The following is a 27,255-nucleotide window of genomic DNA, read 5'->3' on the forward strand; positions in this document are numbered from 1 at the left end:
TATCAACATGTTACATGAACAAAGTACCTTAGTACTGCCAAAAAAAAGGAAAATAGAAAAGCAGGAATAAAATTAATGCTACCTTCTCTTGCTAGGGATAAGTAATATTTATCCATGAACTTATGAACTAATTTTTTTAAAGTCTCATCAATCTCATACCATTCCAATAGTTTTCTCTTTATGTTAGTATTTTTTTCCATTCTTTTTTTAAATTAAAATATCATTGATATACAGTCTTACGAAGTTTTACATGAACAACATTGTGGTTTCAACATTCACCCATATTATCAAGTCCTTACACCCCACCCCACCACCATTGCAGGGAAGACTCAATAGTTTTATAATGTCAATTATCCCCAAATTGATTTGTAATTTTAATACAATCCTAGCAGGCATTTTTCTCACTGAATTGAGAAGCTTATTCTAAAATTTACATGGAAATGTGAAGAATCTAGAATGGCCAAATCAATCTTCTTGAAAAAGATGACAAAGTTGAAGCGATCACATGAACAGACTTCAAAACTTCCTACAGAGCTATAGCAATCAAGAGAGTGTGGCGCCAGCTTAAGGATCAACATAGAGACCAATGGAACAGGATGGACAGCTTGGAAATAGATCAACCCTAAGATGCTCATTTGATTTTGACACAAAAGTGACCCAGTGGAGAAAGGGAAAAAAAATTTTTTTCCTATGGTGCTGAAATAATTGCATGTCTGCGTGGATAGAAGGGAAACTCAACCTGTACCTCACCCCATACATAAAAATCAGTTTGAGATGGACCATATAAATGCTACATATAAATGCTAAAACCTTAAGACTTTTAGAGGAAAACATTGGAGAATATCCTTTTGACATGAGACTAGGCAGAGAGGTTCCTTAGACAAACAGGAAGCAATAATCATAAACTGTTTTGAATTTTAAAGCATTATGACTTCATCTAAGTTTAAAACTTCTCATCAAAATATGTATTAAGAAAAGGAATAGGCAAGCACCAGACTGGGTGAAAATACTCACAAAACATATTTAATAAGGAACTGGTATTCAGGACATATAAAGAAGTCCTGCCCTTGGCAAGCCAATCTCAGCAAGAGCTTGCGTCCCTATGCTGTAGCCACACTGGCCATTTCATAGTTCTTCCTACACACAAATTTCTTTTCCACTTCAGGACCTTTGCACATGCTTTTTCCATAACTTTCTGCATAGTTAAACCCAACTCATTTCTTTCAGATCTTAGTTTAAATATCATTTCTTAAGGGAAGCCCCTCTCTCCTTCTCTCTTCCTTTACCACTGCCCAGACTAGACCAGGAATGCCTGTTACATACCCACTCATCTCTCATAGAGGCTTACCTATCTTAGTAAGTGGCACACATACTCCCTGAGTTGTTCAGACCAAAACATGAAATTCATTCTTGCCTCCTCTTTCTTATCCACCTAACATCCAATCTGTCAGCAAATTCTTTTGGCTCTTTCAAAATATTTCCTGAATATATCCTTAAAGTGACCATTTCTCACTACTTTAAAACCAAGCCTTTATTACCTCACATCTGCACCACTGAAATGCTCTTGAAACTAGTTTCCCTGCTTCCACTCTTGACCTATTCTCCTCCATGACCAATTTTCAAAACAGAAGCCAGAGTGATCCCTTCAAAACACCAGTCATGTTGCCTCTTACTCCATGTCACTTAGTAAAAGCCAAAACTCTTTTCAACGACTTATGGGGCACCTTCTGGCCTGGCCTCCCCATCATGTCTTCTACCCCATCTCCTACCATCCTTCCATGCTGCAGCCTACATGCTCCAGCCTACGTTAGTCTTGATGCCCAAACATAGTAGGCATTTTCCTGACATGAGGCCTTTGCACTGGCTGCCTCCTCTGCCTGGGACATTCCTTCCATATATTACTTCATGGATCACTCACCCCCCTTTTATAGGCTTTGTTCAAATGACACTTCCTCAGAGAGGCTGTCCCTGACCATTATATTTAACCACCTCCAGTTGCTTTCTACCTCCCAGACTCGATCATTTTTCATAGCATTTAGCACTAAATGACATTAAATCACATTATTGGTTTTCTTATTTGTTAATTTGCTTATTGTCTGCCTCCTCAACTAGAATATAAGTTCCATAAGAGCCAGGACTTACTGTTTTGTTTTACTAGTATCCTCAGTTCTTGGGGGTTACTTCATAAATACTTGTTGGACAAATGAATATTATACCAGTCTCACTATACTTCCTGTTCTTAGCACCTAATAAATGTTTACAATTATAAACTTGTGCAAATATTTTATTCATGTTTGCCTCCCAGAGAGACTGTAGCACCCACATGGTCAGGAATCATGTCACTTTTGCCCCCAACTGAAACTTAAGTATCTAGCACAGTGCCTGGTACAGAATGGGCTTAAATGTATTTGTTGAGTAAAATGAGTGACAGCATGAATAAATGAACAAAGGCATGAATAGAAAAATGAACAAATGCTCTCTGAAACTGCAACTGAACCTAATATATATATTGCTTCCAGGGTATGCCCTCTGGTGTTTTAGAAATGGGATGACCATGCACAGTGGACAGAAAGAAAGTGAGATGAGGGCTCACTGCAGGATCTTACCTTTCTGCTTGATTAGAAAAAGTAGTGCTGGATGCCAATCTGGGAAATAAAGTAAACAGAGTCACATGAATACCTTAGGTTTTCATGATGAAATGCAGGAGTACTGCAGTAGGACCCACTGAGGCTACAGTTTAGATAGGAAGACAATTCCACTGACCAGGGGCAGCGGGCCCACCCAAAGGTCCATCTCCAGGGTTCAACTTAACCCAGTTCCTGAGACCTGCTTTCTGTATCAAATCAGATATTTCTATGGATGCATACAGTTACGTTGGTTTAGCATTATCCAGCCAGTCTATCAAATGGCCTCTGCAGCCAGGTTAGACAGATATCAGAACAGCATTCAACCCAGTCCATCCCCATACTAACTCAACTCAAAACTCATTTCTTTGTATAACCTCTGAAACCCAATCACAAACCACGAATTATAAAAGCCTCCATAAAATAGTAAAATGGGTAATAGGGATATTAATAAGCTAATGATTGGGTTGAAATGACATGCTGAGAAGAGACTGTATTAAGTAATCAATATATAACATGTAACTTTTGAAAAATATAATTATGTGATTCTGTACACCTGGAAATAGTGTACATATATAACAAAAAAAAAGAATGTACTCAACTGGTGGGTTTTGAAAACATGTGTTGATCAGTAAGATGTTGAACAAACAAATAAGGAGAATGCTACAAGTTTATTTACTTAAGACCACAAGAGTAAGCCGAGCCCAGGAGGCATTTGGAGAGAACCGAGTCCAACACCTGCTGACACCAAACACCATTCCCATTGCTTCGGTTATGGGCCCTCTCATGCAAATGACACCACAATGAAAAGATAAGCATTGGCAAATGAAAGAAATGGTAATTAAGGGCTCGGAAAATGTGACTTTAAAGGCTCAAACTTGAAAAGGGGGTGGGTACATTTTAAGAGAGATCTACGTGGAGAGCAAAATACAAAATCGTATGGAAAGGCTTAGGTGATAAGTGGAGCTTACATACTCTTAGCACACCCTGGAAATAGTTCCTGTGGGACCAGCATAAATAAACGCATTGCTCACAAATCCACATGACCTCATCTGGAATTGAGGCATGCAAGGAGGCCCTGAACCAGGTGACTGCCGAATCTGTGTTCCTGGTAGGTTTGGTGATTAGGCTTAGGTTGCTAAGATTCGTGCTAGCTTGCTTTAAACGCTCTCCCCCGTCTCCTGCCTACCCAAACGGAGATAGAGATTTAAATGTATGTATATGCAATTACATAAAAGTGTATCTGCTAATGATTTTCCTTTGCTTCCTTCAAAGCTCATGTGTTTGCATCCTAACAGTTGGCAATGCTTGAACATGATTTATTCTCGCTTATGTAAAAACAAACAAAAACAAAATAAAACCCCGTTATGTATCTATTACAACTTAGATTAGCTATTTAAGGGAATGGTAACAAACCGGAACAATGATTCTGTGTTCTAAAACTGAAAATTACTGATAGTGGGAATTGTGATCTGCATTAATAAAAATGCTCAATTCTACAAATATTGCTGATAGCTGGTACATTTATTCCACGATTATTATGATTGGATTAAAATCAAGGGCTTAAATGAAATAATTCACTTTTTTTCTTACCTCTCCATCTCCCCATGTTCATCATTTACTTTACACATTGGCTATTTATAAGTATTAGAGGTGAAATAGTTCCACTGTCTCTGACTATCCCTAAGGATACACACTCCTAAGGATACTACAGAAAAATTTGGGTAAAGAGGATAGGGAGTTACGTATTTTTAGGGTTGAGGGATCTTTAACGTTTTCCTGTTTGTCATTAACTTGAAATCAGCATTTCTTCATTTAAAAAAGGATTACATTTTAGCTCCATTAAGATTTTCTTTCCCTCCCTCAAATACCAGGAATTTGCAGAATCTAGTTTTTTCCCTACCTCTCCACAGAAACTTTTCCTAAGAAATCCTTTCGGTCCTGAACTTCTACAGCACTTACCACTTATACCACTCTTTACAGCTCTTAATGATGACCTATCTTGTATGGCTATTCAGTCCACACATCACTGTCCTCTTCAACAACTAAGCCACATGCACTTGAGGGCAAGAACTAGCTCTAATGCCTACAGCCTAAAGCACCCAGCTCTGTGCTAGCACAGATTGGAAACTTAATACATTCAGGTGGAAGTTAATTCAATCATCTCCTATAAGTTGTGCATGCTAGCAATTTTTTACTGAATCTGAACTTACTTATATCCACGAAATACATCACTTTTTGTCTAATGCTCTATCTACTAAATGGAATTTTCTTAACATGAAAATTCTCAAAGCAGCTAAGTTTAATCTTCCCTCAATTAGGCTGCAGCCCCTGTTCCCAAAACGTGTGCATCCTTCCTTTCTCTGAGTCAGAAGTGTGAAACTTGCTATACTTACACTTATCCCCTCACACAACAATGTCCCAACCTGCAAAATTAAGTGAGCCACCTCGAGATTACAAAATGCCTAGAGAACCCATCTTAAAACATGTAAAGAGAATAATAAAAACAAGAATGCTTAAAACCTGTAAAGTATTTACTATGAACTGTGCACAGTTCTGAGCACGGTCACATGCATTTGCTTATATCATAATAGAGAAGAAGAGACAGTAGAGTTTTCTTAGGGCAGTTCCCTCTAGTTTCATTGTAACTTTGTGACTCATGACCCTACACAGCTGGGGAATTCAATCAAAATTTTGGTCCTGTCAGTTTTTAAAATCAGTCTGAATTGATTCCACAAATATCAAGCATCTATAAGGTTACTGAATGTTTTGCTTTCAAAATGGTAGTTCTTATTTCAAGATACAGATTGGATATATCTATATTCAATCCCCTCCTCCCAAGCAAAACAGAAGCTGACATTCACCTTCCCACAGACTGCATGATATCCAGTAACAGCGGGGCTGCCAAGTCCGGACTTAGGTGAATGAATGTGGAGAGGACCACAATGGCCAGTCCAAGGGTTTCCTCATCATATTCTTCAAGGATGGCTCCACAGTCGTGGCATCTGCAAAGAAAACAGAGGAATGCTTTCCATGAAAGCCACCCGTGGTTGTGAGCTCCTAACAGAATACATACAGCCATTTCTGCTGAGTTCTGGACGAGTCCCCCAGAAGAGGTCAGTGGTCCCACTCTAACAATAAAAAGGAAACTCCAATGTCACCCTCACTAGAGACCCAGAAACAGCACACATGGTCAAGGTCAGGAAGGTTCCTTTAATCACTGAAAATGTTCTTGCAACTCACAGGCACCCAGCCTGTACGTGAATTATTGTTCCCTTTTACAGTGAGTGTCAATTCGATTAACAGTTTGAAGCTTGGTTAAGGGATTGATTTTATGCCTGTGAAATTGCTGGTAAGGATTGTCAGGAACTAGATTTTTTTTTCCATTTGTTGAAATTAAAAATCAAAAGTGTCTAGACAAAAAATGGAAGCTTTCCTAAGCTTTTAGATTTAAAAATGTCCTATTTGTAGGTGAGAGACAGGGCAGTCAAGAGAACACTCTTAAGAAAACCTCGGGAGTCTGCGCCGCAGTCTCTTCTCTACCACTCACATCAGTTTTGTGAACTGACCATGCCTACTGAGTGTAATACGTAAAAACGCAATGGCACCAGCTCTTCAGTAACATCCAACTTGTTGTTCTTTATAGTATCTAAGGTAGGTTCGATTTAATTCAAGAGCTGGGCAGCTTTGTGAAGTGAAGGGAAGGTCCACTGGGAGTAGCAAGGGAATCAGAGCTACAATCACTACTTTCCGTCTGAACTGCCTAAGTATAAACCACGTGTGTATACACACACACACACACACACACACACACACACACACACACAATACCTTAAAAATTCATTTTTTAAAAAATAAAGGATTCATATTGTGACAAAAAAAGAAGAGAAATGGAGTGCACACCAAAGTACTCAAGAAGGTAGCCAGGACAGACGGGGACCCGGAGGAGGTCACAAGGTGGGGGAATCACACCAAAGGAGGCGCCCAGAAGAGCCCCCACAAGCAGCTAGGTGCTCCCCACGGGGCCACTCCAAGGCGGCTGGCCCAGACCACCTGCACGTCGTGAGGCCGCCACCGCCGCCAGCTGCGTGGGCGCTCCCGCCAGCCCCTTCTGCCCCCTCCCCCGCTCCCCTGCTTTGTCACAAGCCAACCCAATCTGTCACACGGCTCACCTTTACCAGGAAGCCTCCCTAGCCAAGGCCGTCTCTATGATCACAAACTCCTGTCAGTCTTACCCTTTATCATACTCACTGAACAAGCATTTATGCACCAAGCCGAGTATAGGGAGCTGAGAGTATAAAATACAGAAAAAAGGGTTCCATCCCTAAGGAACCACCAACTACTACATGAAGTGTATGTATAAGCCACTAAATAAAATACTAGTGTGATAAGGGGTGAATAGAAAGATGTAGCAAATACCACAGAAATGCGGAGAATGGCATGACAAATTCTGCCTTGTGGAATTAGGGGAACTTAGCCTTAAGTGGGGCCTTGAAGCATGAATAGGAGTTCACCGGGCAGAATAAGAACAGGGAGAAGGGCACCTATGAAATCACAGAGGGAGAACACATCGGGCACGCTCTGGAGAAGGTGAGGGGGCTGGAGAAGCAATCTTGGTGAGGAGTGGTAAGGCTGTGCCTTCACAATCTGAAGGGCCTTCTGTTAGAAGCTAAGGCATTTGGACTTTATCCTGTAAGAAATCTGGAGGTAATAAAGGCTAACACACCGAGAGGTGACATAACCAGTCTGAGATTCAGAGAATGGATTCTGCTGCCAGGACAGAAATAAGAATCAAGTCTCAAACTTGGCCCTATCCTAATAATGTGAAGCTTCAGGTTAAGGGACTTACACATGTGAAATTATTGCCAGGAGTAATCAGTAGGTGGGTATTATTTGCATTTACCCAAACTAAAAAAAGGAAAATGCCTTGACATAAACAGAAAGCTGCCCGTTCAATATTGTGTTTCTAAAACAACAAATGCATACCAACACTTACAGCTACAGCCATTTGAAGAACAAATCATGACTTAAAGCATGGCATGCCTCCTCTGAAACTTTCTCTCAACAAAGGCGAGCAAACCGAAATTCTGCAAACACAGTGAGGGAAATAACTGTGTGAGCTTACTTGTCTGTCATTACTGTTGGTTGCTCATCTGCAAATTCTTCGGGTGCTGGAACAAACATACTGACGATGCTGGGTGCTGACAACAGGCTGGATTTAGTGGCACCTGGGGAACAGCAAAGAAACAATGGTGAATAAAAGTCTGTTTCTAGGAGCCAGGAAAAGCCACATTCCCCTCTTAAAATCCTCCAAAGATCCCATTCACAGGGACGTGACATGGACAGCCCAACTGCATTGCGAAAAGCTCTCAAGAGTAAAATAAATTCAAGAAAATTTATGATTTGTTTCTGCTTGTATGAGATTCCGGTAAGAGCTAGATTCCTCTTTTAAGAGCTGGATTCCTATCTCTGTCTCTGTGTCTTGACTTTGAAAAAATCAGAAAGAGTTCAGGTATGCCACAGGGTACTAGGAAAAAGATGAAAAAAGGAAATATATTCAAGGGTATCCTTAAATGAGTTACAACCCTTATTTGCTAGGAATCAATGGAAGCTGCCCACATGATTTCTAAAATCACAATGCATACCAACACTACATTTCTAAAATCACAAATGCATACCAATACTAACATGCTGCTAATCTGGGAAGGGAAAAAGATCCCAGAACTCCACACACCTAAGCAAGAGAGATATTTGAGCTAAGAAATATCAGAACAGTTTTTTACTTGGGAGATTAACATCATAAGCCCCAAAGAAAAAGACTTCATTTTCAAACTGACATATTTATGAATGAAATAGCAAGTGTTTTGAAGGAACAAGCTAGAGGCTTCAGCCAATCAATATCACAGAGTTTAAGACTTTGGGTTTTGATGGCTTCAAAGAAATGTGAGGCAGGATTCCTGGCAGCATGTGCTAATGATGAGTCAGGACACTGTTTTCCATTAAGAAAACCACCAGGCCAGACAGATTCTCCAGGAACTGTGAAAAGGAGGCACTCCAGGAAGAATCCCAAAGTGGCAATCCAGAATAATGCATGTTCTACAAAGCAAGAACTGAGACACTTGAGTTCTTCAAACAGAAAAAAGGAAGGCAGAAAAACCCAATGATCATTAAAGAATGTTTCTCATCAAGGAACTGGCAACATGTTGCTGAAAAACAAAACTGTATCTTTCCTTAAATTGGGAAACAGTGATTCAGAGATTGGTTTCTAAAGGAACCCACATAGATTTTAGGAACCCAGCCAAGTGGGGAAAGTGGTTCACTGTGAGGGAGAAAAATATGGCATCAACACCTCTGCAGAGCCAAGATGCTTCCCATACTATACAGGTTCTCTTGCCTAATGCCTGATCAAAGGCTACAAAATGTGTTGACAAGAAATAGGAGACCTGCAGACCCAAGGGCAAAAGAAAGTATCTGAAAATATCTTTCTGCCACTTCCAAAGATACCAAGCGGGAATTCCAAATTTCACCACCGTATTTACCAGCTATCTCTGAGATAGTACACAAGTGTATCATTAGCAAAGACCTCTGGTTGTGTCATAAAGACGCTGCTTGGAGTGAAAGCAACAGTATTCACTACAAGCATAAGCTTAAATTGATTAATAATAGATATAGGCAAGAACTGGGCCAAGATACAGGAAGATATTGATTATTAAACAGTAAGATAAACAGCATGAAGTCGGTTCAAGAAACCAAAACACAGGAATTTTAAATCTAATCCTTCATGTTTCTTGAATATTGAGAGACCATGTCTACCAAATGCCAATGGCAGTGCTAAAAGAAAATTCAGCCCACAGACGTGTGGTGATAACTACACAGACTTATGGGAAGAATAAGAAACTGACGAAAAAATAAAAACACCTCTAAGTCAAGGCTTTCAGAAGATTTTTGCCTATTCCTGTTATATAGAAATCACAATTCAAGAAAAGGAAGGGAATCAAAGTCATATGGGCGTCTTAAGCCAATCATTACCCAATACCAAGAAACAGGTATCTTTGACAGTAGTGTTGAGAAGTTGTTTTTCCACATGACCACACAGACTGGGTCATGCAATATTTATGGCAGTCATCTATAAATGCGGATAGGTTAAGCTATTGGGCATGGCCCCCACATGGCAACGTTAGATAGATCAATGGATTTCTAAATACTGCTAATGACATGCGAGCAAAGAGTAATGTACAAGGGAAAGATGGAAATGCAAAAATAAGCCATGGACCTCAGCTGGTAACTGAGTCACAAGGAAGTCTGCAATATTAAAGGCAGTCCTACTATCCCCCAGCTGTTAATAACACTCCAATGCCACCACTAATTTTTCCCCTACTGAACACGCAAAGAGCACTCTATATGGACCTAGGAACAGAAATAGAAGGTTCTTAGACACTTGAATAAAGAAGGCGACTTTATTTGAATAAAGAAGCCCAACTTCCAAGATGGAGACGTTGACAAAAGCCCCTTTGGGAATCTTGAAGACAGCAGAAAGTATAAAAGTCTTGGTTTGTCTCAAAGCATACATACACACATCAGTCCTCTAGCTGTATCAATGGACGCCTCAGCTCACCTTAGAGAGACTTTCTTTATTCCCCCATCACCTCATTCCATTTTTTGCTATTACTAACTTAGTCACTAGGTAATGGACAAGCACTCCATTATGTTCAACTTTCCTGACTTCTGCTCATAAAAGCTTTTCCTAGGCCTATAAATAAGAAAGATCTTATCTTCCTGGACACAGGGGCTCACACTGCTACTCACTGCCAAATGAATGTAGCAAACACTGGAGAAAAGTAGCTCCTCATTCCTAAGGAAAACTTTTAAAAGAGTTACATGGTCCAACATAAAGGGTCTGCTTGATTTAAGGAGCTAGCTAAGATATGTGGCCATAATTCATTTTCGGTTTTTTGTTTTTTACAAAGGATAGGTTAACCCACTTTCTGAATTAAAAAGGGAACAAAAGAAATGATTAACTAGCCATGAGATGAATTTTGAAAATACCTATTCTGGTGATTTTAGCATAGATTTATTCTTAGCTTGCTCCTATGAGCAGCAAAAAGTCAAGTGTATATTTTGTGCAATTTCAGATAGTTGAAAAAAAGCTGTTCCTCTATGATCTCAACATTCTAGAAGGAACTCAGGTAAGCCAGATCATGCTTGGAGAAGTAAATACACGATGATATGGAAAACTGGTATGTATTAGGAGGAATACTAAAGGACTCAGGGATGTGGTGGTGTAGAGAAGATTGAGGAAATAAACAATGGGTGGCTATTTTTAAATCCCTAAAAAATATTTGAAAGAGACTTGTTTGTGTGTGACCCTAAGGATTAGCAAGTCACTATACAGAAGAACTTTCTGTCTTCATGTTCAATGATGAGATGCCATGTATTCCCCATCCCTGGGGGTATTTGAGCAAAGGTTAGATCCACTTCACGGAGCTGCTTTAGAAGACATTTCAGCATCTGCTGGGTGATGAGATCACTGACATATGCAGGTCCTTTCAGCTCCTACAAACTGAGTTTCTTCAGCTCAACTAACCTCTCATTCTCAATGGCTGTCCCTCCAGGTCAGGGTTTAGGCACATTGGCACATTGCACTGGCGTTTTCCAGGCTGTATCTGTTCTGTGGATAAATAGAGCATTTCAGTCTTCAATGTGGTCAATTTAGCACAATTCACATACAAAGAATTACCAATCATCTCTTGGGGCCATTTTTTGGTCACTGTTATTGTTGATTATTAACACGTATAGAAAATATCCTGGTTTTTAGGGTATGGTTGTTTGGGGTTTCACTACAAACCTGCCACTCAGGTATATGAAATGCAATTGAAAGCAGGAGCACATCTAAAACCATCCAAAAATAGATCCAGATTCTCTACCTCCCTCCCCACAAAAGCTCAATCCCATATCTCTTGATATGAAATGGAAAAAATGAAAAGCTAATGTCATAGCGATAAAAAATATGTTTTATGCAAATCAGTAAATACATAAGTGACCATCTGGGGTTGTGGCCAGGGCAGTCATACAAAAAACATGTGGAACCGGTAGCAGGGAAATGACAGGCATTTAGCTGAGGGCTGAAGAACAGGGGCAAGGGGCAGGAGGAGTGGTGCTTCAGGGACATTTGCTTCAAACAAAAGAGGAGGCAAAAAGCAAGGCATCAGATGTGCACGGATGGTGCAATCAAACCAGGGCCCCCAGGAGCACACGGGCGCATGCTGAGGTGACACGATCATGCCGCGTGTTTTTGGACTGCTGTTCTCAGTGTGTTTACGTGACCAGATCTGTTGTTTTGGGGACTAACGAGTCACACATGGAACAAAGTGACATGCATGTAACACTGAACTACGTATTCTTTGACTCTCCTGTGGTCTTGGATTTGGGAGCTTTTTATTTATGGCACTAATAATAAAAACAAGAATATTGAGATGAAGCTCTAACAGCATTTGGTGACTAAGAAACCAACTTGGAGAATAGAAGACAAGCCAGGAAAACTAGGGTAAAAGAAATTCAGGCAGCATGTAAACGGCAAGTATTAAATGAGAAACCAAAGAGCGACATGAACAAGGCTGAAGTTTGGTTAAAAAGCGAAAGATTCAGTTAAATGGGTTATTTGGCATCATGTAGGGTTTTTTTAGGTTAAAATCTGGATTAGAAATTGAGAGTCAGTTGCCTTTTTATAACTCTACTGAGTCAATCAAACCAGGTTGTAATTACAGTCAGAAATCTAAAATGGTTGGTTTAGGCTGAATTCCTTGCTACAGAAAATAGTAGCATGGTAAAATAATTTGGGAGCCCCAGGCCAACCTAACAAAAGCTGGTCATTTAGTTATCAGAGAACTAACCAAATAAAAGCTTCTGTTCTCAGATCCTCACAGCTTCATCTCAGTAAAGAGAGAAACAGAATCCTCTTTGGTGTGGACAGAAAGCTTCACCCAAGCCCAGTAAACTCTCACGGCTGGTGTTTAGTGTCTTTCTCCTTGTCTCCCCTGCCTGTTTGCTTTGGGTATTTCATTACTCACTGTCACTTATCACTAAAAGGAAGGTAAAACACTAAACCTTTAAAAGGTTAAGAACCTTTAAAGGCCAGGAGAGTTGAACTACCTGTTAAATGCTGGGTTGGGTATGGTGTGTGGGACCTAATTATCTAGTTTTCTTATTTTGAAGAACAGTGGAGAGAAGGAAATAAGATAACATGTATGTAAATATTATGGTTTTGAAAAAAGTAACAGTATGTCACTATTTTGGTTTTATGGACATTTATAATTCCTGGTCGTGAGGAAGGACATTGAAATAATCTCCCAGAGCTATAGACAGAAAGTGCTGAGATCCTAAGATAGTCTGATCCAAGTGTTGGCCCCCAGAGCACACCACAGTCATGAGCCCTGACACTTTCATAATGCAGGCGTGCTGCAAAGTGTTTTCACGTATACAATCTGGTAATTCAAATGACCCATTTAATTAAAAAAGAAAAAAATTAGGAAAGATAGGCACTCCAAAGAGCAGGATTGCCCTGGTACTGCTGTTTTTGAGAAAGTAGTACATGTGCAGAACGTGGTAACAAAGTCTCAAAGATGCAGGGTGATCATGTAGAAAATAGACACGTCCTGGCAGTTAGTGCTTACTTTATAACAGGTTAGATGCAGTTCCATCGTGTGAGCATGAGGGTGTGAGCTGCAGCTCTGTCACTAAAACACAGAGCTCACATTCCCAAACCTACCGGCAGATCATGGCGTCACTAGGCTGACATTGGTTACAACTATTAGTGTTAATATTCTCTTATTTTTAGTACTTTATAGTTTATAAAACAGAGAATATTGATAATCAGTGTTTTTTTGTCCTTTAATTTGCATCATGAAATCATAGTTCCATTCTCTCTTTTATGCATTTATATTATTTAAGCCTCAGATAACCTAATATCTGAAATTTGGGTCTTAGAGAAAAAAAAAAGAACAAACAGGTGGCTCTTGAACACTTGCAAAGTTTAAACAGACTTATCGATTACTATAGGTTTTTTTAAAAAAACTATTGGAACCATAGAACAGAAGAGCAAATCTATTCCTTAACAAGGGAGCAGAGGGAACAAAGAAAGTGGCATTAGCTCATCTGAGAGGTAAAACAAGAAGAAAAGCTTGACCCACCAGTGTCCCAGGTGCTGATGTTATGGGGGGCGCTAGACTGGTGCTCCAGCTGCCGCTTCATTAACTGGCTCATTGTCAGCGCTCCCACGGATCCCCTTTTCATCTGCCTACACTGAGCTATATGGAGGAAATGAGATGATTACTAGGGGGAGTCAATTTCCACAGCACACAAAGGCTCTACACGTCCACATTGCATCTTCATTGGCTACTTGTAATTGGTAAATTGTATGCTCCTGTCCAGATGAAAAACTAAGGCACTGTGCTGTTCAGGGGCCTTTCTTTCCTCAGTAAAGAAACAGTGCCTTCGAGCACACATCTGGAGCCTATCAACCATTTACTCCAGTTACAACAACATGATTATTTTCATTTACTTCTTTATTTATATACACTGCCTAGTATATATAAGACAGATAATACTACTTCCAATTTATAGCTTAGCTTTTCTTAATGGAACTTGTGCCTATGTAGTTTCAGGGTCCATTATCTCCCCCATGAGGTCCCCGTGTATGTGTGTGTGTGTGTGCATGTGCGTGAGTGAGCACATGCATACACACGTGTGCATATATGTACAATTTGGAGAAGGATAACACATATCAACCCCAATTTTTAGAGAGAGAAATTGAAGCAAATGAAATTATGTTACTTGGAACCCATTAGCAAATGAGGTGTTCATAAAACCAAAGCATGTTGACTCCAAAGTCGATGCTGTCATCTCTGTGTGATTCTCCCGCCTACTGTTTGAAAATTGTGCATCACATAACATTCCACAAGTACATTCTAGCACACATCTTTGTTTTAGAAGATACTGGTAACATTTTTATCCTGCAGTTAAGCACTGATAAATACCCTGCCAATAAAATGTCAAGTTTATAAGTGTATCCAAACCGGAAAAACAATGAAAAACACTTCTGGCAGTAGACTAAGAAAGTAACTGCCTACTACCTTCCTATTCCTCTGTGAGCCGTCCCACCAGTCCCTGCCACCAGCCCAGTGATAAAGGCAGAGGATCACTGATGTGCCTTTTCTACGTGATCCCAAACATTTGGATATTCAAGAACTTATGATTATTCACTCTCTTATAAGAACAATTTCAGAAACTGAAGCTCTGAATTACATGCCTCAGGAGGGGATGATAGAAATCAGGATGATTGTATGGCCCTTGGAAAGCCTTAAATGTTAAACACAGGTTTCACAATCATAGTACCAAGGCAGCAAGTTGGTGAGATGTGAAATCAATGACAACACTATTTTAGTGTAATTTGCATGCTATTTGATTCATGGTCACGACATGGTTAGCTACAAAATTATCAACTGGTAAACTGATTGAGGAGAGCAGTATGATGGGAATTCTTGTGTCTTGGAGTCCATGTTAATGGAATTCACAGAAATGACTACAGAAAACAATATGAAAAATCTGATTCTTGTTGACTGGTGAAATTTACAATTTGGTGACTCACTTGAAAAGTGCAACTTCAGGTAAAATTCAAAAGCAGAAACCTTTTAGATGATTTAATGGATTTAAAAATTAGCTAACTCAAAGGATTTAAAACCTCTAATGATTGAATTTCTCCAATTCTTAGTTGTGAAGACAGCAAAATTCCCTGAGAGTTAAAAACCCTTAATGTTTATTTAGCTCAGTGTATGAGACTCGCGGCATTATGCCTCCAAGGACACACCACCAAGAGCTATCCCATAGGTGCTTTTCATGAAGAGGAGGCGGGAGATCTAATGACACAGTATGCTAAACCCAGAAAGGCTAGATTCAATTATGACATAAGATCTTGCTACATTTGGAACATTTATGATACATTTACTAGTACTGAAGTCACACTGACTTAGTCATCCTGACTATCTCAAATTATACCCAACTTGGAATTCTAATTAAAATTTGCTTTTTCTAGATGACTCATGAAAAGTAGGAGAAAAATGCGTTTTCATAATTTTAGTATGGGAACTTAAAAACGGGCATTTTATCATGTTATCAAAAAGACTTTTATGATAAAAGAACAATTGGATCCAGACCTAGATATTCTGCTTTGCTACCAAAAGGGCAATTAACTGTCACTTGGAAACACTTTCTTAGAATTTCCATAATCTCTATTATAACTGAATTTGATTTATTCTAAGGCAGTTGACATGGTAAAAAAAAAAAAAGAGCATGGGCTTGAAAATCAAACAGACGTAGCAGCAATTCCTGTCGCTGTCACTTAAGTGGCTGCCTGACTGTCGGCAAGTCATTCAGCCTCTCTGAATCTCTGTTTCCTAGTCTATAAAATGGGGTCTATAATATCCGCCTTCCAGTGCTGATGTAAGGATTAAATAAGATAATGTGTGTGTGAGCCATTTAGAACAGTGCTTGGCACCTAATAAGTGTCAAATAAATGGCAGCTGTTATTACTATTATGACTGTAAAAACTCCTTTAGAACAGGGGTATCTTATTTATTCACCTTAGATCCACAGTGCCAAGCACAGTGCCTGGTACCCAGTAGACATTTAATAAATAGTTGCTGAATGAATGAATGAATGAGTGATAAAGATGATGATGTTCCACGCTACCAGTTCAGCATTTAAGTTATGATCTTTGTCTGATTTTCAGATTCATACTTATTTCAAGAGATGATCAAACTGAAAATTAACTAGCTCTTCAGGCAGCGTCCACATGGAACACAGAATATACCAGCACACATGACAAGGATTTGCAGAAGTTGCACCTCTCTTTGTATCTGATTCTTGCTGAGAATTCCCCATGCTAAAGATGCTTAATTAACCCCACTGAGCCTGGTAGACACCCTTGTCTTCACCTCAGTGGAACACAAGCTCTTCATGGGCAAAATCTACGACCTAACAACAGAAGGCCATTTCAAAATTATGCCTTCTACAAATCCTGTAAAATTTTATCCCATTTTTATTTTCTGATCCCTAAGAACAAGATTCACTCATGACTTTGGGATCATGATATATCTGATACATTTATTTTATAATAACTTAGATAAAATTTTGTCAGTGATGGAGGTGATTCAAATCAAACAGAGGTATTCTATCATAGACCATGTTTTTCAATTGTCCCCGAGCCTGTTGCATGTTTTATGTTTAAGCTAGTCATATATAATTCTTAATTTATTGAACTACAAACTCCAGTGATAATTCCTGAATAAATTGGGATTCTTGGCCAATCAGTAACCATATTGATTTATCAAACACTTGAGATGTTGACAGAAGTGGGCCTATGCCTCAGGGTCTCTGCGATCATACAACATAGTGTCACCTAAGAAGCTAATACATTAAAAAAAGAAAGCACAATATCAAGAGTGTGAAAATTGAAAACAGTGCAGCAGATAACATTCCAAAATCAATGTACAGGTGAAGTGATCGCCAAAGGAAATCTTACTTGTTATTGAGGAGTGGCTACTTGTTTCTGGCATGCCTGCTTCTAATGTCGGAGCAGACGAGGATTCTCGTGGCATTTCCAAAGTTGAAAGTCCTTTAGTAGAGGGATCTAAAACCAGAAATATTATTTAAATCTCAGGACAGTGATTAAAAGGAAGTTCAAGAACCTTTTCCCTATCTTTCACCCTCTTGCCTAATACACCCTTCAAATCATTATATACATTCTGGATCAGTCTAATCACTTTCATGGAATTACAGACACACATGGTTTCAAAGTTCCACACAGAGTTGCTTCCACATTACACTCTGCATCTGTGGCTATGCCGCTCAGAGGTTAACAACAGCACAGTTACAAGGCTAAGTCTCAGCATGCTCATTCTGCATGTCCTTGAGCAGGTCACTGAACCTTTCCAGAACCAAATGTCTTTTCATCTATTACCTAAAGATGCATACAGTTCATTCCACCTATATCTTTCCACCACTCCACCTCTGTCTGGCAATTTCCTACTTATCATTTACATCTCAATTTGAATAGGCAATTCCTCCTCCAGGAGGGCTTCCAGGTCCCCTTTCCCACAAAAAAAATACAAACAAAAAACTGGGTTAGGTGATCCTCTTATGTAATCCCATCCGTCCTTAACCCTTCCCAAACTCAACACACTATAATGTAATTATTTACTCATGTACAACCTTTGCTAAACCGTAAGTAGCTTAAAAATAGGGACTGTATCTAACTTGGACTAAATCCTTACTATTAACTCAAATTTTCTATTGTATTAATTGAGCAGGAAACAGACTGCATCATTTGCTTCTTCTATATGACAAATGCAAGGTGAAATACTTTCTGCAAATAATATTTTCATATTAATCCATCAATAATGGGAAATAAGCTATCCCACATTATGCTAGGTAAAGATTATACTTTAAAACTTTTTGAAAAGTTTAATGGTTTATCATAGCAAACCCCCTAAAATTCTTCACAACACTTGCCACCTTAAGCAACACTATGTACTGATTACAGTGCGCAGCCTGGAGTTACCACTAAGGGCTTCCACAATTATATGGTGCTGTAATTCAGGGGTGCCCCTACCCCACAATGGCTTCAAGTTCTTAAGCTTCTTGATGTCTCCTTCTCATTCTTTTTATATTATGAATTACTTTTTCTTGCCACAGACAAGTCACCATACATTTATATATCCATGCAATTTAAGTATGCAGATGTTACTCTATTATTGAATGGTCACTAAACTTGCTAAACTGTATTAAAAAAAAGAAAAGAAGTAAAATAGATCCTAGGTGAAAACCTGGAAAAAAGTTTTTAAGCTTTGATTTTGGAACATCTATTTTTGATTCTCAGACATCCTTTGGAATAGTTATGGTTGCCAGATTAATAATTTCTTGATAATAAAAAAAAGTGTAACTGTTACAATGTTTCCCAAACTCTGTCAATAAGGCATAAAAGAACTACTCATTTTAAATTACCTTAGTCATTATGATTTTTAAAATTAGATTTTTATTTTTGTCTTAGGTGGTTAAAAACATGCATAATTATGTCTCTTGCCCTTATCTGCCTGTTTTACATTTGCTGCTACTGTGGCATAATAATCCCACCAATAATGTAGAATGAGAAAACTTACAGCTAATTTTCAAGAATTCTTGAAAGATTATTGAGATTTTTAGAATTTTTGTATACTTATTAAAATCACTGGTATATCTTTAATTTCAAAGAAATGTTACTACAATTAAATAATAATCATTAGTGTACCAAGTTTAAGCCAATTTTTGTTCAGTCCTAAATTATTACATGATATGTACAGCTTAAGACATTTGTATATATTTTAAGACAACAAATATTTAATAGAGCTATACACTTAGCTTAAAGTATTTCTATTCAACTTTTATAGTATTGTGCAGAAAATGTCATGCTATTCATTCATTCCTTAAATATTTGCCAACACTCCACTAGGATAGTCTACTTGGGATATAATCAGCAAACAAACCAGAAAAATATCCTTGCCTTTGGGAACTTTTATTTTAGCAGGAAGACAGGCAGTATGCATGAAAGTAAATAAATTATTGCATGTTAGCGGAGTAATTCTTTGTAGAAGAAAAATAGAGAAGAGAAGCAATTCCAAGATGCTAGGTAGGGGTGGTAAGGTGGGGTGTAGACCAGGCCTCATTGGGAACCGAATGTTGGATCAAAGAACGAAAAGAAGTGAGAGCAAGCCAGTCAGGTATCTGGGGAGGATGGATTCAGGCCGAGGGAACCGCCTGTGTAAAGGCCCTAAGGTAGGACTATGTAGGGAGAATTCAAGAAATGGCAAGAGACCACTGTAGCTGAGTAGAAGAAATGTGGAGAGAGCAGTGCAAAATGAAGTCAGAGAGCTATTGAGAACCGGCATCACGTAAACCATTTGAGATATTTAAAGGACTTGAGTTTTTACCGTGAAAGAAATGGGGAGCCTGGGGAGGGCTCTAAGTAGAGGAATGCTGTAAGGATCACTCTGGCTGTCGTGTTGGGAAAATACAAATGCAGTAAGGGTAGAAGGCAGGGGACCAGCCGAGAGGCTGGAACAAACTGACCCAGGTGAGAGGTGTTGGTGGCCACATCAGGGTGAAAACAGGAGACAGTGAGAAGGGCCAGATTCTGGATGTATTTTGAAGGTAGATTAGGGTGGCCACACAAAATAGAGGACACCCAGTTACAATGTAATTTCAGATAAACAACAGGTGATTTTTTTTTAGTATGAGTATGTCCCATGCAAATACTTGAGAGACACGACTCCAGTTCTTCGCCGCCACCAAATCCAAGCCCTCTGCCACGTGACTTGGCAGTTCCTCCCTCTAATGGGGTAGAATATAGTTCCCTCTTGGCTTTACGTGCAGCCAGGTGATTTTCTTCGGCTCCCATGTTTGCAGGCATGACACGAACAAACGCTTGAAAAGCTCCCGCACAGTTGGGCTTTCTCTCTCGTGCCTCCTTGGAGCATCAACACGAGAAGAATATTCTCAGGCTTTTTGGCCCCAGGAAGAGGTGGGCCACCCAGCCCAGCCCAGCCTAGTTTGCTGTACCCACTGAGAGTTTATGCTTATCTGCTATACAGCATTATTCTAGCAGTAGATAACTGGTAGGGCTGTCTCAGCAAACAAGCAATATGTAAAACTATAAAACGAGGTGAGATCACCAAGAGTGAGTGTATACAGAGGACTGAGAAAAGAATAGTCATGGACAAAGACCCTAGGGCTCTCCCTCATTAGGGAGACGAGGAGAAACCAACAAAAGTGATTAAGAAGGAGTAGCCACTGGATAAGCAGAAAACCAACACAGGGTGATATCCGGGAAGCCAAGCGTAGTGGGGGAGTGAGGCCTAAGAACTGACCCCTGGATCTCACAGTGGAGGTCGGGGTAACCTTGACAAGCCAAGAGTTTGGGTGAAAGCTGCACAGGCATGGTGAATTCTCTTTAGAAAGTTAAGGACAGGGGAAAACTGGAGAAAGTGGTCGTCTAGAGAACCCTTTAAAAAGTTTGGCTAAAAAGGGAGGAGCAAATTGGGAAAATAAGTGGGAGAGCTGGGATCGACAGCTTTTTTTTTTTTAAGACAGAGAAATAAAATTGTTTGTATGCTCAAGTCAGGAAACCTTAGAAAGAAAAAAACTAAGGGAGGAGAAAGAGGGGAGAATTTATAAGAGTGTGTCCTTGAGTAGCTAAGAGAAATGGAATCTTGTCCACATGAGGAAAGGCTGGCTTTAGACAGGAACATAGATGGTTCACCTACAGCCCCAGCCAGGGAGGCCAGGTGCATGAGTGAAGATGAGGGAAGGAAGGCAGATGAGGCAGAAGGAGGCTGTGGAAATTCTTTCTGATGACGTCAAATGGGAAGAGTTACTGAAAGTTCAAGAAGAAAAGTAGCTATGAAATAGTCACAGGGGAGAATGGAAACATGGACCAGGGATATATGGTATGATCGTCAGTTAGCTTTAAGGACCCTGTTATGGCTCATGATCAAGAATTTAAAATGAGACCAGTCAATACTGTTGTGTGTTTCTCTCCAGGCACACTCATCTGGTAGGTACTGGTAGGTGCTGGTAGATGGGCAGGTGGATTTGACGAGGGTTGTGTTTAGCCCAGCAAGTCTGAAAAAGCAAAGGCCAGGGAGGGTACAGGCAGAGAGGGTTACACAGATTGACTTGAGAGAATACAAGCCGGGAAGCAGGGAGGGACAGTGAAAGATAGCAGGATCAATACAGTGCTGTTCAGAGAGAGAGGAAATGGAAATCAGAGACTGGGAGGCATGAGACTGACTTCATGGAGGGGCTGCAGTTATTGGTAACAACAAGGTCTGCGATGTGATCCTGGTAATGAGCTGGGGTGGACGATTTTTAAAAGTCACTGAAGAAGATGAATTCAAGGAACTGAGAAGCCAGAGTGGCAGTAGGGTCATCTAGACTAGTATTTGAAATCAGTAAGAACTAAGACACGAATAATTTAGGAAGGTGTAAAAAGAGCCGGAGTCAAGCTATCAAAAAATGAGAAAGTCCGGGGTTAGTACTATGTGATCCAGAGCTGGGCATTTCCAGAGACAAAGCAGGAATGGTCTGAAAGGGGCCACAGTGAACGAGGAAGATGCCTACCCACTCGCCCAAGCCCACGGGCACAAGGGCAGGGGGAAGCCACGTCCTCAGGTGGGGCTGAGTTTCCATTAGCTCCACCCCGTAAAGGAACAGTTTAAGCAGAGAGTATAGAAGGGATTTTGCTCATTAAGGACCACGAACTTCTGACCAAGAAAGGATTTCGGGAATTGGGATGAGGTAGGAGAAGTTTCAGAACAGGAAATGCACAAGATCTTATGGAAATTAGAGTGAGGGACATGAAGGGTGGCCTGGGGCTTCTCACAGGGACCAACGTGAACAAAGAGAAAGCTCACAAAGCGATGAGACCTGGTGACTCAAGGCAAGCAGCAGCAGCAGCAACACTGTGATTCTGGAAGTATTGGGAAGCATAGATGTCTGGGCCTCCCTTGATGCCAAGTGACAGTGGCAAGGGGTCTCGGGAAGCCTGAGCCTTACTCTGAGCCACAGGCCTCCTTCCAACACCCAGCAAGGAAGGGTAGGAGATCTGCATGCTGTGGGAGGTGGGACACTACACAGACATAAAATTATTATGACAGTATAACACATACTATAAAAATGTTAAAGACATTATCCTAATTGTCAGATATTTTCCTCTTGTTCTCATAACAAATACATTAATACAAAATCAATCTCCCTGGTAGCCTGGGGAACAGCCTGACATAGAATGAATAAAGAAAGCAACATACACATGCACAAACATACATACTGCAACCTATATACAACCTATATATCATATATGCCCTTATACGGTTTCTTATATACCACCTTATAGAATTCTATAGTTTCTAGGTCAATACTTTCTTCCACCTATAGGCAGCAATTTTCCTGGCTCCAAATAGTAAAAAGGTACCCCAGTTTTCCTAGAAACCTTAAACTTTCTAATTACCCGGACCTTCTCCTTCCCCCTGCCTGGAGGGAGCATGACCCTTTCCAAATACACTAATGTTCATTGGACAGATTTTTACAGAGCACCTTTGAGGGACACAGCTCAGTCTTGTGGGAGAGAAAACAGATGGAAACCTGGGAAATGACAGGGGCAAATAAAAGCTGAGCCATCCTCTTAGAACTTGCCTTCGTGGGGAGCAGCGGGAGAAGCAGGGCTAGAATTGGGAGAGCAGCCCTGGCAGTGCTGCCCCCTGGCTGCGGCCTGGGGCAGGGCACGTCCCCTCGGGGGGTCAGCGTCCTCTCAGAAAATGAGGGGTTACACGGGGGGTCTCCAAGAGCTTTGCTGGTTCTCAACATTCCATGGTCTATGAATGAACTAAACTAATCATCCCTGGCCAATTCCATTTTTTCTAAAGACATTCTTTTTTTTTTGGATCTGAGCTGACATGAAGAGGCAGTATTATGGTAATACTGTAAAAGACTGTTTTAGGATGAGGAGGACTCATGGCTGGCCACTTTCTCAAGTTACCATTCTTAGAAACAGTGCCTCCTAGGAAAACTAGACACGACACTCAGGGCAGGAAATCTGTCTGCTGAGACAACTTCACCATCAGGTGTTAGGGTCTACGTTGTATGTAGGTTTTTCTTTTTTTTTTTTTGGTTCCTAAGGGCACACAGTGCCCACCAGATAGCTATCCTTGGTGAGACTCTATAACCAGCTGTACACCTTACATGATCACACAGTCGATCTTTCATTGTTGTAAGCACTCCATGCTCTATTTGAGCCCTCCATGTTTGTTCTTCCTTTGGATTAAATAATAGCTCATTAAAGTATAGTAGGAAAAGAAAAGAAAGCAAAAACGTTCAAATTCCTGACTTTTGCTGTTTGAGGAAGGCTAAAACGATATTTGGAATATCTTGATATGAGGCAACCACTATCTCTTACTGCCAAGGATGGTCTAGAATTGATTGGAGAGTTTAGAAGCAACAAAACCAGAAACATTTATGGAGCCAATAAACCACATCTGAATCCATCACAGCCTCGTAAGCAGGAAGGATTCAGAGTGATTATGAAGCAGTTATAATGTCTCTCCCTGACATTATAAGACCGAGAGTTTGATGCAGAGCCAGTGCCAAGACCTGACAAGATGCACAAACTTGAAGGCAAGGCTGGGAGCAAGAAGGGGCGCGCTTACCTGGGTCCTTCTGCTCTCCCAGTTTGTCTAGAATGTTGAAGGAAATGTCCAGGTACTCTCTCTGGATAGCACTGACAGCAATCTTCCGCTGTTTCCTCTGCCTGGGAACAATCTGAATCTTAAATTCAGATCCTTCTGCTCCTTCCTCGTCTGCCTTCCTCTCGGGAGTCTGCTCTGCATCCGATTCAGCACTGGTATCGGGCTTCTCGCCTTCCATTGGGTTCTCAGCATCTTCAGGGACTTGGAGGAGGACGGCTTTTGCCCCTGAACTTGGCATCAGCCCACTGGGCTTCTCTTCCTCGATGCTGGCCTCGGCGTTATCGTCCAGTGACATCTCAGGGAGGGCAAATGACTTCTGAAGCAGGTCCCGTTTTTGTTTAAGTGTGAGAGGGCTGCCACAGCAAAGCTCCTGCAGCTCCTCGGGCTTCGATAATTCCTCAGAGTCCGCGGGGTCTTCCAGAGCTATGAGAGTGGAGTCCTGGTCACCTGCTGACTGATTATTTCCTGAGTCCTTAGAAGAAAAGTCTTTGGAACAATCCTCCACACTTACTTGCACAAGGGGAGTTGTGCTCAGGCTGAAGACAGAAGGGTGGCTGGGGACGGAGGGAGAAGAGGCAGAGTGGTGACCAGACGCATCACCCTGTCCTTGGTCCATGGTCTCCTCCTCCTCGTCACTCTCCACTATTCGGAGAGGGGGAAGAGGTTCAAACACAAGAGAGTCACTGTCAGATGTTGAGAGCACAGAGCGTTTTTCAGGCCCCGATGTTGAATCTGAGGACAAATCTATCAGATCTAAATCCTCCTTAGGAGCAAGCTTAATAGGAGAATCAACTTTCACCTCAAATGTCTCCATGCAGTTTAACCTAACCTCTGGTATCACAGGCCTTCGAGTTTCTTGGAAACCTTCCAGAGCTGGGTTCTCAGGGATTTCGGAATTGTCGGGCCTTGTAGCAGAATTCTGTCTAGGGCGTCCGTGGTCCTGTTGTCTTTGCATGACATAGGCAGCTTGGAGGGGAGGTCTGTCTATGTCACACCGGTCAACACAGGACTTCCTGCGGTGTTCGTCTAGTGCAAACAAGAGGGAGTCTGCATTCCCTATATCAAGAGATTTTTGTTTTAAAGAGCGCAGCTTTTTTTTCTGAATGCTTTCTTCTCTCACACAGTGTAGAATGCTGTCTTGTAATGCACCCGTTTCTCTATATTCAGCCAGTTCTATTTCACCTGATTAAAACAGAAAAAGCTAGTACTATTTTACTTGGAGATTTCACTGTTTTTTACCCCCTAATACTTGGGCATATAATTGGTGTAAATCCTAATCACAATCCCAGCTCCACCAGAAGGCAAAACCGACTTTCTGGCCAAGTTTTTGTAAGGGTCATTCTAATTTCAAAAACCAGGTTAACTTTGGAATGAAAGAACCCAAAAGAGCAGTTAAGGTCTTATTTCCAAAATCAGGCTTCAAGACAATTCCTCAGCTCTATTCATTTGCGCACAGGAGAAGGGATCGCTTTTGGCTGAGGTAGATCTAGAAAGCTATTCAAATTGTGTGGAAGAGAAGCAAACATTTCGCAACAAATCAAGTCAAGCAATGGCCCTCTAAGACGATCATGGTGTTAATGATGTACCCGTCGCTTCACGTATATATATAAATGGGTATATATATATATACTGTTTGTGCATACATATATATAAAATCAACAGTATTAAAATGTGTAGTAACATAATAAAATTAAGATTTCACCCCAAACAAACAGTAGAGTACAACATTTCTGCATAAAATTACTAAGAGGAAAAAATTCATACTTCTCTGAACATTCATCTCAACCGGCTGATATTTCACCATTTTGCTGCCGCCTATCCTTTTCAATCTTGCAAAAAAAGTTTGAGACTCTTTATTGCAGGGTCCAGTAGGTGTATCATGAATATCAGATTCATCAAAAACACTATCTTCTTCTAATTGGGGAGAGAAAGTCAAAATTACACTTTAGAGGTTATTCTCTCTTAGGCTGTGTCTACACAAGCACTTCAATGAAAGCATTCTGAAACAAAGTCTAGGGTGGCTTCTACACCAGCCCAAGTCTAGCCATGGCTCAGTGTTATCCAGGCATCAAATTATCCAGCCGTTAAACAGGGCAACCTGTTACAAGGTTGCCCCTCACTTTCCATGTGACAATTGGCAGCATGTTCAAGAGAGGCCTCTCAATATTCCAATAGAGCCTTTATGGGGAAACTTTTCTTATGCACTTAAAACCAGGTAGCATACATGTCAGTAATCTGTGGCACTTCCTAAATGTGCCTGCTTTGGGTGAATTTTCAGGCTAATTTGGCAAAAGAAAATTAAACAAAATGAGAGGATCTCACCCTTTCCAAAAATATATGCCTTCCTGGGATTTGAGAACTGGCATAGACACAGCCTAACAGTACATGCACCTTATACTTTGTGAATGCAAAATACTGTACTCTACATTTGGTAATGAAACACACAACACACAGAAAAAGCTTAGAAAAGCCACTGGTCATCTTAAAAGCTCCACAAATGATTATGGACTGAAAGAGTAAACAAAGGAAAAAGAAAACAGAAAATAACACTTCTGCCTGTTAAAGTAAGGCTCTTGTCCAAGGAATTTGCTGCATGTGACTATGAAAGGTTCTTTGACTCTTATGATCCTGACATTCCATAAACAAACTGGTCACTTAGAGTGCCTATCAAGCCTGTCCCCGTGTCCTCTTCTAGTACCATTTGGCATTTTTTAAATCAAAGATTAACCCAAAAGTACATTAATGAGGAAAGGACTGCTACATTGCAACCCATGGAGTTCACTGAATATATTTGCTTCTTTCGTCCTTTGGAAAGGCTGAAGCCATGTACAAAGCAGCAAGAGAAAAGACTAGAAAAATGTGTTTAATACCACAATAAATGGAGTTAGCCTACTACTCAAGTTGAATATCACTGAAATCATAGTATTTGGGTTATATTTATATCCACATTTATGACAAAATGAGGTTCAGGTGTGATTACGATCAAGATTTCTTGAGTGTAAGGGGAGTTAAAAGAATAAAGATCTTGCAAACAATTCTGTCCTAAAACACAAGATTCTACAAGTCAATGAAATTTGAAGCAGTAGATGTTGAAGTCTTTAACTTCATATCAAATTTGTAGTCAAATAAAAAAATAAGTGTTAATGATCAAAATGGATGCAAAACTCTGAGTGAACTCGTGCAAAGATGAGAAAGCCATCAAATTCCCATATTTCTGGGGAGATGCAACACAGTGTTTTACTTATTTGTTTTATTTATTTCCTTTCTAAAAATATTCTCCTGTGAAAAATACAGTTTTTTTTTAG

The 27,255-nt window shown here is 40.3% G+C and overlaps 1 protein-coding gene across 6 annotated transcripts in view; it reads right to left on the reverse strand.

Annotated features, from left to right (window-relative positions):
• The window catches only part of UNC79 (unc-79 homolog, NALCN channel complex subunit), a 249,130-nt gene that overhangs the window by 49,215 nt on the left and 172,660 nt on the right, over positions 1 to 27,255 (reverse strand). For 5 of the 6 annotated variants that reach the window (XM_036882400.2, XM_036882399.2, XM_036882395.2 and 2 more), the window contains 8 exons: positions 25,715 to 25,864; positions 23,912 to 25,132; positions 17,200 to 17,307; positions 13,811 to 13,927; positions 11,209 to 11,292; positions 7,750 to 7,852; positions 5,489 to 5,629; positions 2,607 to 2,645 (listed from right to left, as the gene is read on the reverse strand). In XM_036882400.2, the coding sequence (XP_036738295.2) occupies positions 2,607 to 2,645; positions 5,489 to 5,629; positions 7,750 to 7,852; positions 11,209 to 11,292; positions 13,811 to 13,927; positions 17,200 to 17,307; positions 23,912 to 25,132; positions 25,715 to 25,864 (1,963 nt within the window). The remainder of the gene's footprint in view (positions 1 to 2,606; positions 2,646 to 5,488; positions 5,630 to 7,749; positions 7,853 to 11,208; positions 11,293 to 13,810; positions 13,928 to 17,199; positions 17,308 to 23,911; positions 25,133 to 25,714; positions 25,865 to 27,255) is intronic. The other variant, XM_036882398.2, reaches the window with a different exon arrangement.

Source organism: Manis pentadactyla, chromosome 11, assembly GCF_030020395.1.
Source record: "Manis pentadactyla isolate mManPen7 chromosome 11, mManPen7.hap1, whole genome shotgun sequence".
Taxonomy (NCBI): Eukaryota; Metazoa; Chordata; class Mammalia; order Pholidota; family Manidae; genus Manis; species Manis pentadactyla.